Raw genomic sequence first — 13,781 nt, 5'->3', positions numbered from 1 at the left:
TGGCTTTGCACAGTCCCTCCCCCTTGAGGAATCTGATCTTCTAAATCCTCTCTTCTTTAATAACCCTGCAGCTCTGAGGTTGACCACCTGCTGGATGCTGCTCTCTCTCTCTCTCTCTCTCTCTCTCTCTCTCTCTCTCTCTCTCGCTCTCCCTCACTTTTACCTGTACAAACACAGTTTTTCCTTCCTCACAGATTACATTGTGAAGTATTGTTAAAAGCTATTTTCAGTCAGAAAGCACCCGCTGGGTCCAGTGTGTGATTCACTCACATACAGATTTATTTATAAGTGCTTATTCAGGGTAAATGGCTTTTAGGAGGATGGCGGCAACTGGTGATTATTTCCTAATTGAATAATGTGTTGGTTAGTTGTTATCCATTAAATATTAGAACCCATGCCTACATCTTTAAATATATTGTTTCGTTTAACCAACAATCAACAACCTTAAGATATTCAATATATAATGATATACAACAGATAAAAGCAGCAAAGTAGAGTTCTATCCTCTGGAACTAGAAGAAATGTTTGACTTTTTTGCTCCATAAACTGATCAGTTATCAAAATTGTTTTCACTGAATGATTTTCTGCCAGTTAAGTTAATCTTTTCAGCACTAATTAGGAGCCATGGTGTAGCATACAGATGAGTCATGGCCATTCATTAACCGGTGCATTAGAGGCCTTTACTGGTGCAATATTTTGGACCCAATCCAAACCCATGAAGAAAGGACCCAAACTCAACGTGCATACTTTTTCTTTTTCACTCTTTTCTTAACAAGACACACAGTCAGACCCAATCAAAACAGTGACTGACCCAAACACATAACCATGAGATGATGTCATTAAATGAGCTGCAGTCAAATCTCAAATGATGGACAACTATATGGAAAACATTATAGAAATAAGTGATTCCTGTTTGTTTCATGTAATGATGTGAGGAAGGTTACAGACTCCTCATCACTCTGCATAGATCTGATGTTTTCATGTCTTTAGTGGAAGCTTCAGTGATGTTTAAGTGTGAAAATGAAGTTAAAAGAACAAGTGGATGCACACACTTTTAGTGGCAGCAGTGTGATGTACCATCAATTCATGAGCGATGGCAAGAAACATTTTTCTCTTGTGACAATGATGATGATGCACCACTTGATCAGAGTACATAAAGAGTACACTTGGATCTTTTTCTGGTGTCTGACATATTTACAGACATACCTGAGACGTGCAGCAATACAATGGGAATACAATATGACAGCACAGTGGTGGATACTCATATAGTTGCAGTAAAGGCTCGATGAAATGGAGCCTGGCAATAGTTCAGATATTGAAATTGTTTCATAGTCACTTGTTCATACAGAATCCAATCAAGTAAGTCCATGACCCATCTCTAATAACAGTAGCTGTACCATTTGGCACTGACATGTCTTCTTCTGTCTATTACTGTGCAATTACTGAGTTCTGGCCGTGATTTACCACACCCCACCTTCCCAGCTTCCTGGTGTATTAGCATTCAACTATATGTAAATGTGGTGTTCAGGCTGATCATGTTGTGTATCTCTGGCCCTGTCAGAGGGTTTATAAACTCAGCGACCTTCTATGTCAAGTTTGCTCAGATTTGTTCAGATCATCACAGAGCATGTCATTGTTGGGATATGTCTTATTGTATTATTGCATTATGTATATGTTTTATATATATATAGTATTGATGATCTCAATTAATATGAAGTTCACACTGTATTTGCAGTGTACAGATGGGTATGAACAACAGAATAGAAGCCACATGAATGAAGACTCTATGCAAATTTGGGTGTGTGAGGTTGTGTGTGTACACTCAGCAGCAAAGGCATTAGCCAGATTGAGAGCAGGTTTTCAAAGAGAGACCAACCATGCATATGAGCATGTGCAGGTGATAGTGTGTTTGCGTGCACATGAGAAGGTTTCAAAGGATTCTGCTGCAGCTAATCTTTTGTATCGACTTCACACTAACACACACACTCAGACACGATGGTTGTTGTGCCCCTGCAGAGCTAAGCAGCAGGCCTCAGCTTCCTCTGTGCCACTGTGCCATCTGGCAGCTTCACATGGTTTGGTAACTACACACCGGGGTCTTGCTCTTTCATCCAGCGGGCCAAAGTTCTCACAGGGGATGTGTGAGAGTGGCAACAAGGGAAGGACCAAAATGCAGAACATCCAGACAGCAGGATAATTTCAGTGGTTTTAATGACCGATAACAGCTAGACAGGGAACAGGCATGCAGATAGGTAGATAGCTGCGGGTCAAGAGCACATATGAGTCCTTTATACATACACACACACACACACACACACACACACATATATATATATATACTTACATATATACCGTATACACACACACACACACACACACACACACACACACACACACAGCCACGTGTGTGTGTGTATGTATATATACATCCAGATGAGACTGCTACTTCTATTTTTAAAACCAGCTTCTAGTTAGAGCTATTTTAATCCTAAAAAACTGGTGCAAAAAACAGCAAAGTGAAAAATAAGAAGAGCCTTTTTGCTTTGTGGCTTTTACTTTGCCATCTCTTTTCTCACTGTGTCTCCTTCTATAAATGGATAGTGAATATGTTTGCCATTTGAATCTGGCAAAGAGGACAAGAAATAAAGGAAGAGGTAGGATGAAGCTTCTCTCTTTTTTCTTGTTAAAGTGTGGGCAGCAGACAAAGTGTCCCCTCTTGTTTTTGTAGAATGCATGTTGGCTTGAAGAAGTCCTAATCCACATAGAGGGAATGTGGGTGGACTGTGTACACACACACACACACACACACACACACACACACACACACACACACACACGTTGTGTTTTTATCACTTGTGGGGACATTACAAAGACTTACGTTCATTTCCTGGAGCCTTACCCTAACAAACCTAACCATAACCACTATTTGTCTATTCCTAACTCTATACCTAACCTAACCTGACCTAACCCATAACCCTATCCTCAGTCTTCACCCTAAAATTTAATGATTTACATTAAGGGGACCTGCATTTTATCCTCATAAGGCAGGTGAGTCCCTACAATGTGACTGTGTAAACAGGTTTTTGTCTCCACAACGTGATAAATACCTGGTCACACACGCACACACACACACAAACATACAAACTGTGTGAAACTGTATTGGAGGGATGAAAAGAGTTCTTCCAAATATTCCATCATTTGGTGCTTTGATGATGATGGTGATGGAGGCACAGCTTAACACATAAGTCCAAAACTGATATAGGTGATTTGGGTTGCGCTCTGGTGACTGTGAAGGCCATAGCATATGTGTCACATCATTTCCATCCTCATCATCACTCAGCGAGCCTTTGTGGCCTGTGTGCTGTGACTCTGTCAGTGCATTCATTATGTTTCTCTAAATGTTTGTTCAGGTTTCCAGCCAAGCTTCTATTGATTGATTTCCATGCATTTTGTAAAGATGTCAGTGCCCACCAAATGATCAATCCTTAAAACTTTGGTTTGGCTCTTGAATATTAATTTAACACCACCATCTGGTTAAAATTTTAACATTCCCATCAGCCTCAGCTGTCCTCTGTGTGTAGTGTTAATGTTAACATGCTAAACTACGATGGTGAACATGGTCAACATCATACCTGCTAAACATCAACAAGGTAACATTGTTTTCATTTGGTCTAGAGAACGATATTTTAAAAGCTGATGGCCATATTAGCATGAAAACAGTTCTGGTTCCCAGAGACTGAATCCTAATGACTTTGATCTCCCTCCAACCACTCTTCTGCTGTCTATTACCTCCATCACTTTCAAACTTGGGGGTGTCATAAACACCTCTTGGGGCTGCTAGCAGGGTAGCTGACATTTTTTACTGTTAAAACTGCAGGGCCTATTTTAAAACAGTATTTACTTTAACAATAAAAAATCAAAAGGACCACAAAAAGCCATATGACAAATTTGAAAAAGCCATATGACAAATTTTACATAATGTCACTATTATTCAAAGGGTGAATGGTGGACAATGTGCGTGCACTTTGAAACAGATCCACATTCTGACTGCTGAAAGCTTTCATGCAATGAGCAGCAATAATGCTAAGTGCACAAGGGTGTCATAAACTCCAAAGACTAGTCTGGCCCTAATATGTCCTGTGCCCATGCAGAGGTTGATGTAATATCCTCTTCCTGTTATTTATAGCTGCCGAGAGGGACTTGATTGCTCTCTCCGTCTCTCTCTCTCGCACGCACGCACACACACACGCACACACACGCACACACACACACACACACACACACACACACATACACACACAATAAGCACTGTCTGCTTCTCTTTCCGTCTTTCTCTTTTTGCTCCGGGAACATTTGAGACTGAGAATTTGCTTTTGTTTTTGTTTTTGTTTCTTTGGAGCTAAAGCTCATCTGACTATTGGTGCATCTTTCTGTGGACAGACTTTCACCTTGAATTGGAGTCTTGGTGTGAAGAGAGGTTCTGACCTGTTCCACCTTCATTGTATCTAGGACAGTGCTTTTCTTTTTCTGCAGTAATCCCTCAAAGCAACTGTCAACAAAATGTGGATTTCTGTCTGTGCTGTGTCACGTTGAAATCAAAGGCTCAGTTCCATCACCCTTGCAAATGGCTTTCCATTATTTCATTTCATTATTTCCTCTCTCTGCTGGTTTTGATATGCAACTTGTCTACCAGGGAGGATTTCATTTGCCATTTAACCTGCAGGATCCCAAAATCAGAAAAATGACAGAACAAAGCAAGTCAAGACACAGGTATGAGGAAGCATCCCGAAGTGGATGAACAAGCTCTTTCACACATTTTAGTCCCTCAGACTAGTTCATGAACTTAGCAGTTCCATCATTTGCAGGAAGCAAACCATATTGTCCTCAACCTCACATAATTTATTCTCCTGTCGCTCATTAGAAGTCCTATTTTGAAGCCTTGCACAGGCATTTATAGTTACATAATTAAGTGAATTTACCAGTTCTTGTTCTTTGTGGGGCATGTTGTTTTTACCATTTGATGGTCTCATCCTTAAAAAGCAATGCATTTTATTCACCTTTGCATTTAGTTCTTTTGGGCAGTAACAGCAAACATATTTTGTAACTGAAAAATCGTGTTAAATACAACAGTTTTTTTTTTTTTTTTTTTTTTAACTAACTCACTACTCACAAACTGTGTACATGTTTTTTAATGAGGTTCAAGTGACTACATCCTAACATTAACTTTTTTCCCCCGTCACATTTCCAGTTTCTCTTGTTTTGCGTACACACTTGCAGCTGGGCACCACCATCAGCGGCCCCCCTCTGCCCTTGTGGCTTTCAGACGCTGAGCAGTTGCACTATAAAGAATTAAAGGAACCTTTCAGGGCAGAATCTTACATACACAACAAGCAGGCTTGGTCTTGCTGGAGTATTTCAGCACCATGGCCAGTGCACTTCAACTATGCCTGAAGCAGAAACTCAAGCACAGCAGCAAACAGGTTTCTTTCTGTGGGGGGAAAGTAATTAAATGACAAAGTGCTGAGATCCCAGAATTCCTCAGGGCACGTTTCCACTGCTTGTCAACAGTAATCAGACTTGAAGGTCACCCGTGTGTCCACTTTAATGGTCAAGTGCTTATGCCCTCTCACTGGTTTCCTGACTCCAGAGACACTTACTGCTATCACAAACAGACAACACAGTGCAAGCAGACGTTTCTCCCAGTAAAATTAGCCACCAGGGCTTTGGCCTACTTTCCACTGACCTACTTATACCTAATGGGCATACAATGTACTTTATTGTGCAGGGATATGAATTTATTTTTGTCTTGAGGTCCAACATCAGTTCAAAAAAATGCATTATATTATACTGTATGCAGGTCTTGTGCAGGTTGAAGTAGTAAGTACACTCCAGTGTTTCACTTGTTGGAAAATCCACATCAAAAATCATTCAGAGTTATACCCTGAAAATGATGTGTGGGTGTTTGTGGGAGCTGTTAAACATGGTAAAATAAATTCACAACTTGTAATGCCAAAGGGAAATATCAGTTTTTTAAAGTTCCCACATGTTGTGCTTGGAAAAAAAAAAAAGTACACATTTTTGAAATATCAAACATGACATCATATCCCATGAGCCTTAGCTGCAAGGTCTCCTGGGAGGTTAAAGTTCATGAATGCCTACAAAATAACATGCCCTTTTTCTTAAGTAAAATGACAAGATGCTCAATTTTTTACTAGCTACTGTGTCTTGTCCAATTAGCTTAGAATGTGCACATAATCCAGCTGTGTGTTTCCCACAGGATGCTGTAAAAATGTCTCTGTGAAAAATTACTGTAAGCAACAAAACTGTGGACCTGAGGCGCAACTCTCTATTTATTATAAAAGCAGAAGAGAAAAATCTGCTTATTTATCCAAACCCAAGTTCACTGTTACGGTACTCACAGCAGTATTCAACATTTGAAAACGGCTGTTTTTGTCGCAGAGCGCGTATTTCCCATTTTCACATGTGTGCTCGAATGCGACACAGGTGTGTGCACCCGCGTATGAGCCACCTGAACACTGGCATCGGCGAATTTCCCCCTCTGGTTTGACGTCTATTCTCATGTGTGGATATTTGTGAACGAAGCTGTGCCTCCACTGTAATTTTTACTTTTAATACTTCCACAATAGTTTCAGGAAATCAGGACTTGCCCTCTGAAGGGTGAATCCTCTGATTGTCGCCTGCTCAGTGTTCTTAATGAGACTCCTGAGAGTTGGCCTGTTATGCCACAGACTGCGAGTTTCCACGACTCAGCTCATCTTTGGTATCTCAATGACAAGCCGTCGAAAATTCATATTTATGCCACTTGGTCCAAGGTGCGCAAACGACACAGTAAACCCAACTTACTGTTTGAAAACAGCGTTTCAAAATGTCTGCTTGGCAAACACGGGAAAACGGCCAGGCCCCGGGGCCACGGTGAGTCAACAACGGTTCCTTTACTCCTTCTCTTTGCTTCTCTACTCATGAAATTGTTTCTCCTGACTGAATGGTACGTATACACACGCTGCTGCAAAAGATCAAGCACGTCGACGCCCGATACGTTCTGTCTACTTGTCGCTGGTGTTCAAAACTCCTTAAAGAATTCTGCCGTCTTTGGGGTTCCCTGCTTGTCTGCAGATGCCTCTGAGAGAACACGACTTTGTTCAAGCAGTCTGGGTATTAAGTGGCTCATTCAAGGAATCCGGCGCTGAAATGATCCATCAAGCAGCCTTTCGTTTCATGTTTTGGTCGGCTCACCCTCTATCTCCTTGCAGCGTTTTGCTGTAGAAGATTTTTTTCCTTTGTGTCGACCTGTTCAGTCTGCTGATTGCTTTAGATGCATTCCGAATTGAACAAGACATCTCAGCCATTCAACCTCTGTCTTCAGTTAATGTGTGCGTAATGGTGACAAGCAAATGAAATGAGAATAATGAATGCATGGGGCAGAGGCTCAGTCCTCCGCCTGTGGTCTGCTGTGCAGACACAGACAGGCCCCACATGGCTCTGGTGAGGATCAGTCCACATCATTTTAGGTCAGCCACTCTGTTTAATTATAGGAAACTCAGTGGGAAGGTAAAGCCAGATTTAACGGTACTGCTGGTGACAGTGCTTCAAGGCTCAGCAGTGGGCTGATCAGCTTTAATGTGGTGAGAAGAAGTTCAGGTTAAAAGTTAAAGGCGACTTCTCATTTTGTCCAGCTCTTTGTTGAATAGACACCCAGTTGACACTTTTTCTTTTATGTATAGCAAAAATAGATTACACATATATAATATCTGACAATACTTGCTGCCAGAATTAAAATATAACATTAACAAATAATTTGGTTTCATATATTTCTAAGCAGACACTCCATCATAGGGATATGGCAGTGTTATCTTGTACCCACATTAGGTAATTTTTCAGAATAACTTTTACACATAAGATTAACATTTTTACCTAAAAGTTAATATTTTGTGGGCACAAGAGAAACAAGCATATCTTATTAGGCCTGCCGGGGCTCCATAAAGATGAAACCGAAAATTAGATTTTTTTTTTTTCCCAATTTTGTCAGAGATCACACCCACATGAATAGAAAATGAAAATTCAAGTTAATTAAAGGATTCTGTGTTGTTGGCACTTGGCAGCCATTGCTTTCATGAGGGTGAGTATTAGTTGTTTGAAGAGGGGACTTGTTGTAGTCAGTGTGTTCCACCTGATGGAATACATATTGACTGGATTCCCATGACCACAATTGATTGTCATGACTTGTTGACTAGTTGAATGAATATTTTCTGTTCACATTTCAGTGAGCAGACTTCATGTGGTGTAAATCTAAATATCAGACTTCCTCTAGAAGTTAGGGAGAGACTGAATAAAGTTTGATCACATGAAAAAGATCCAGTTTTTAAATAATGTTGGCCTCAGCTATCTCTGTCCAACAGTGTTTTACCAGCCTTCAAAAACTCATGAAAGTCCAGTGTTACGGCTGCACATTCAGTTTTTCACTCCGCCTGGCATGAAGCTGGCTCGCGTCCTGTTCAGACTGCACTTTCATTTCACAGAGATGATTCAGTTTCAGCAGAGCAGAAATCCAGCTGATTGTGATCGTGCACGAGTACGACTTCAGCTGCTGCCTTGCTCTTAGCTTTGGGTTATCTATCTCTCTGGTTTTGACTCCTTAAACACACACACACTCACACACACACACACAGAGGAAGGTTTTTGAGCCCTTATCTGGCGATATCATGCCTATCACTTGAATTAGCTGGGTTAATTCCTCATGTGTGAAAGGTGTCCTGCTGAGGATAAGTTGCGATCGCCTCTGTTTAGAGCATAAATCTGCTTACAGCCACTTTGTATTCAGTTTGAAAGGTTGAACCCTGAGAAATACTCAACGTGCATTAAATGTTTGCAGGATTTTGGAAAGACACATTATTTTGCTGTCATGTCATAGTGAAAGAATTAAAGACATACTGTGGCTATGACTTTTTGTGATTAACTTGTGGAATGCTGACATTAGAAATAATTTTAAATTATGTTCTAGCAGTATCTTAAGTCTTACCTACTGCATGTGTCCCCACCAATCAGCCGTTTCATTTATTGAGCTAGTAATCCCCATATGTTGAGAAATGCTGCTGCCTTTTGCCATTTGGTGTGTGTGGCGTAGGATCCAAGTGATTCACAGGAGGTGGAGCTAGACATGGGACCCAGCTTACATTGTCTTTTCATTCCTTTGCTGTTTAAACATTTTGATTCTTCATTCATTTCTGCTTTATTTATCTGAGTTCATCAGTAAACTGGGCTTTGCTGTGTGAAATTGAAACACAAAGTTTGATATAAAAAAGTAAAAAATAAAACCATAGACAAAACAGGGTAAACCACAAAACAGTATGTATGAGCATGTACTACATGCTATTAGAAGTTGAAATTGTCATGATCTGATAGTTAAATAACATTGAAATTGTTATCATTCAGAGAAATTACAGCTGTCATGTATATTTACGAGCTCATCAGCACCCAGACTTTGTGCAAGATGCTGTATTTTAATGTTACTTCGTACCCTTCTCTGCTATAATCTCTGCTATCTAAAACCACTTCATGATCCATGTCTATCCATGAAAAAGAAATGCAGTGCCAGGTTATTTGCATTTATTAATCATAGCGAAATGTTAATGTGATTTTGAATGAGGTTATTTCTGAAACACAACATGGAACTTTGTTCTTTCGCTTCGGCTCTCTGCTGCTGACAGTATTTGCTGCCACCGTGCAGGGTTTCTAATGTTGGCTCATTGTCAGACTTTGTCAGCTCTGTAAATAAAACTGCTCCATATTCAGTACCTGGCATCTGCTTGTCAAGCAGTCTGGCTGGTCTGAGATCCAGGTCCAGAGGTCTGACACTGTTTGACACGGCTCAGCGAGCTCAGACTGCTGCATCCCACTTTCAGGAGTCAGCCTGAAACTTGACCCATTTCAGGCCACAGTTCTACATTTTTTGGGGGGTATGATGGCATTGAGATGCAGTTTGTGATTAAAGGGTTTATATGCACACTGAAAGAATGAAATATCAATTTCAATCTGCGCTGATGATAATGGAGAGCCTCAGTAAAACAGCCACAAAGAGGGAGTGAGTGCAGGGTGATTGATAAAAGGATTGTTTCATGTGGAGCTTGGCTGAAGCTGGGTAATGCCTGCAGACAGGTGTGGGAATATTAGAGCTCAGTCTGTCCGGAGCCCTCAGAGGACACCCCTCCTGACATCAAATAGACTCTTTAAAATGTCCTGAAGTATAAAAGTGGCTACATCTTTATTAGGGGTCTACCATGTCCTCCCCTCCTTCCTCTCTGTCTTTTTTTGTGGGTCATTGTGTTTCACTCCACACATTTAGCAAATCTCCTAGACCAGGATTACTGCTTCCTAGGGATTTAGGATTTCTGCCCGCCCAACACATGTTGCACAGTTACCGTTTGTGTGTTGTGCTTCCATGTCTTTCCTCCGTTCCATCGATGCAGCCACAGTCTCTCTTTCGTAAGAAGCCAGCCGTCTTCAGAGCAACTGATGAATGCTAGCTGAGGGAAGAGATAAAGAAATGATGGCACAGCATGAAGACAAATTGTAGCTTTGAAAACATTCTGCTGCATCTTTTTGGTCTTTGAGATTGAAGAATATTGAGGAGATGGCAGTGCAATAAGCAGGTTTGTTGGAGCAATAACATCACAAGATTATTGACCAACTGTTGACAGTATTCGGAGACTGGATGTTTTTTTTTTTTCTCTTGGCTTTTTTCTTTGGATTCTGCTTTGAACCTAGGAAGGAAACTACCAGCAAGTGATACTATTGATGACACTTTATCTGAGCTTAGGTGAATAACAGAGGATATAGAACATTACCCAAAAAGAACATCTACTTAAAACTATTTGAGGTAATTGTAGACTTTGTGTCTCTAATTTACCGAAAGCTGCATTTATTCTCAAATGACATCTCCATGGACACATTCCGTTGACTTTTAGGCAGCAACTTGTAATCTCAATTATTCTCAATGAACACATCCAAGAAGAACAGCTTTTTCCCCATCGGCCCAGTGTCTTCAGCCCTGATGCGTTCCACTACCGCGGCTGCCACCGGAGACAAGCCTGGACCTCCAGCTAAAGGGGCTTTCTCCTCAGAGGGGGACAAGGAGAAACAGAGGGAGGTGGCTCAGTCTAAGAGCATGCAGGTCTCTGTGCCTGGTGTGGTGGAGGAGTTCTTCTGGATAGGCAACAGCATTGTGGCCTTCTCCAAGTGGAGGCTTGGCTACATGGGTAAGCTTTGTGAAACACACTGACGGGGTAAAAAGCTGGCAGGGTAAAGTCCTGTTAATGTCCTGTCTCACACACAGCTCCTCCGGGTAATGTCTAGATAAGTTCAGGGCTGCAGTGGATGTGTGACGGGGACTTAAGGCTGTAGTAAGATGGTGTCTCTGTGTGATGCATTTGTGTGGCAATTCAGACTCTCACTGAGCTCTAAAATTTGCTTGTGTCTACTCTGAACATATCTTTACTATTGCCTGAATAAATTAACTATGTACGAAGTCTTTTTCTTAAGAGGTAGATTGTCTTAATCGTGTTAACATCCAGCGTTCCTCCACGATGGGTGTCTTGATGTGAACAGATGGTAGGCTTCTGTTGACATTTAGAGGATGTCTAGGTTTGCTCCTCTGCAACCTACAGCTACTCATGATATCCTTCTTTTCAAGGATATCGACATGTATCCTCAGAAAACTGAAACTGGTACCCAGTACTGAACTGTAAATACGCAGAAATACGTCTACTTGTTGCATGCTTGGCACACCTGTTACCCTTGGCAGATGGGTGTTTTCAGTAAGACTGTAGTTCATGATGGGAATTGCAGGTCACAAGCTGGTTGACAACTTCAGCACTTTTTAAAAAGTGTACAGAAGATGAGCTCCGTGGTGTTTTCCAGCATTCCCCTCATGCGCTCAATTTGTGCCCACTTGAGCAGTCAGAGGTTCAACATCTTGTTTAAGGGCATCTCAGGAGTACCTGTTGTGTGTGTTTAACCTTTACACTACCACCATGTCAGTCTTCATTAGGTTTGCAGATCACCTCAGCAAAATGACCATCTGCACCATGGAATCATGTGCGTGTGTGCTTGGCTGCAACATATGGCCTCTTTGCAATCCCTTTGGGCTTAACCTGGTGTGCTGACAGTAACTGACTCCGCCTGCTTGGCCCATATTGTGACTGTGGCAGCAGGACAACAGCCACGCAGGTCGCTCGCCATGTCACTGAGGTGACACCCTCTCATCTTACCTGGCCTCAGCCTCATCTGTGTTTTGGTGGGAAACTGCTACCTGGCCTGTCGCCTGTTGGCTGCTTTAAGCCCATTAACTAACCACAGCTGTGGCCTCCAGCAGGACTGCTAGTGCCTGTTAAATACAGGAGTGTTGATGTAGGTCATCCTATTACGCGTCTCAGAAAGTTGGTCAGGAGATGGAGAGGCTTGAAATTTACTGGTGTTGGCTATAATTGATGTGCTTGAAAACTGCTATATTCCTCTTGAAACATATTTTAAAAGTGGAGTCTGAATGCTAGAGGGAAACATTTCCAAATTTCCAAATATTTGTCTTCTAAATGATTCCAAACCCAGTGTTCAGAGTATGAAAAAACAGTGAGTCAGTGAAGTACGTCAGAAATCCCTCAGTTCTAGTCAGTTCTGCAGTTCAGGGCAGACTCTGAGGACTAGGATTATTCAGATAATCAAATATGACCTCAACAGGTAAAAATGTGGACGAACAGATCATGCTGCGATGAGAAGGCAGTTCTAAAATCAAATGAAAGACCTGATTCGGAAGTTACGAGTGTCAGTGTGAGCATGAAGTTAATCTGTCATGTGGCCATAGACCATGATATTTGTGTTTAGAGTCTTTTTAAATCACTTCCATTTGTTCTTTGAACAATAGTGTTATCTACCTTTTGTGCAGAAAGGACCTCATTTCTAGGCGGTCTTAAATTAGTTAGTAGTTCATTTTATTCATTTATTAATTTTCATTTCTCTCATCCAAGTGTTACGTACCTGTAGAATAATTTATTTGCCAAAACTGTAATCCCTCCTTAACCTTAACCATACTGCAGTTGCCATGTGGGAATACTGTAGACAGCCACAACTGAAAAGGTTCAGTTGTTGAATGTAATGTTTTTTTTTTCCAGACTGGTCCAATATCAACATTTTTATCTAGCGATTGGGTTGTTTTTGTTGTAATAACTCCTGATCAACTGAATTTTATTTCACCTGTAAATGCAAAACATTTACGCTCTCGTGTGTTATGTCCTACACAAAAAACTTGCCAGTGAAGCTGTTGATTTACACAGTAGAGCATTTAGTGGTGAGAAAATGTATTTAGAGAAACCAGCCTTTTTTTTAGTCATTGCCAGTGTTGCTGAGGCTTCTTGTCTGCTCTCATTAATCAAGCTTGCAGATCTGAGCTTGTTTTCATGCAGTTAACAACCAGCGTTCCTACACAATGGGCGTCCTCTCCACACAAACACACATACACACTTTAATTCTGATGTTGTAACCATGGTAACGGGCCTCGACCCCCGCTCATAAAGAGTGTACTGCCTTTGTGTGTATGTCGCGCTACACTGTTTTCTCTCTCTCCACCTCTACAAGGCGTTACATTTATGTGCTGCTGTTGTGTCTTTGTTCTCTCACAAACTGTCCATCAGAGGTCAGTCACTCTCTGACCTCACCCCTTTCCCTCTGAATGCATTCTTTCCTACATGTTAACCTGTATTAGAACGAGGTTT

At 41.3% G+C, this 13,781-nt stretch overlaps 1 protein-coding gene across 3 annotated transcripts in view; it reads left to right on the top strand.

Moving 5' to 3' along the window:
- The window catches only part of plch2a (phospholipase C, eta 2a), a 168,461-nt gene that overhangs the window by 93,186 nt on the left and 61,494 nt on the right, over positions 1-13,781 (top strand). Inside the window, exon 1 of one of the 3 annotated variants that reach the window (XM_076740469.1) lies at positions 10,485-11,273. The exons of the other annotated variants lie outside the window; for them this stretch is intronic. Within the exon in view, the coding sequence (XP_076596584.1) occupies positions 11,012-11,273 (262 nt within the window). The 5' untranslated portion in view covers positions 10,485-11,011. Of the gene's footprint in view, positions 1-10,484; positions 11,274-13,781 lie in introns of those variants that run through there. 3 annotated transcript variants of the gene reach the window in all.

Source organism: Chaetodon auriga, chromosome 10 (assembly GCF_051107435.1).
Source record: "Chaetodon auriga isolate fChaAug3 chromosome 10, fChaAug3.hap1, whole genome shotgun sequence".
NCBI lineage: Eukaryota > Metazoa > Chordata > Actinopteri > Chaetodontiformes > Chaetodontidae > Chaetodon > Chaetodon auriga.
Note: the sequence above shows the minus strand (reverse complement) of the source record. Positions and strands in the feature narration are given on the sequence as shown.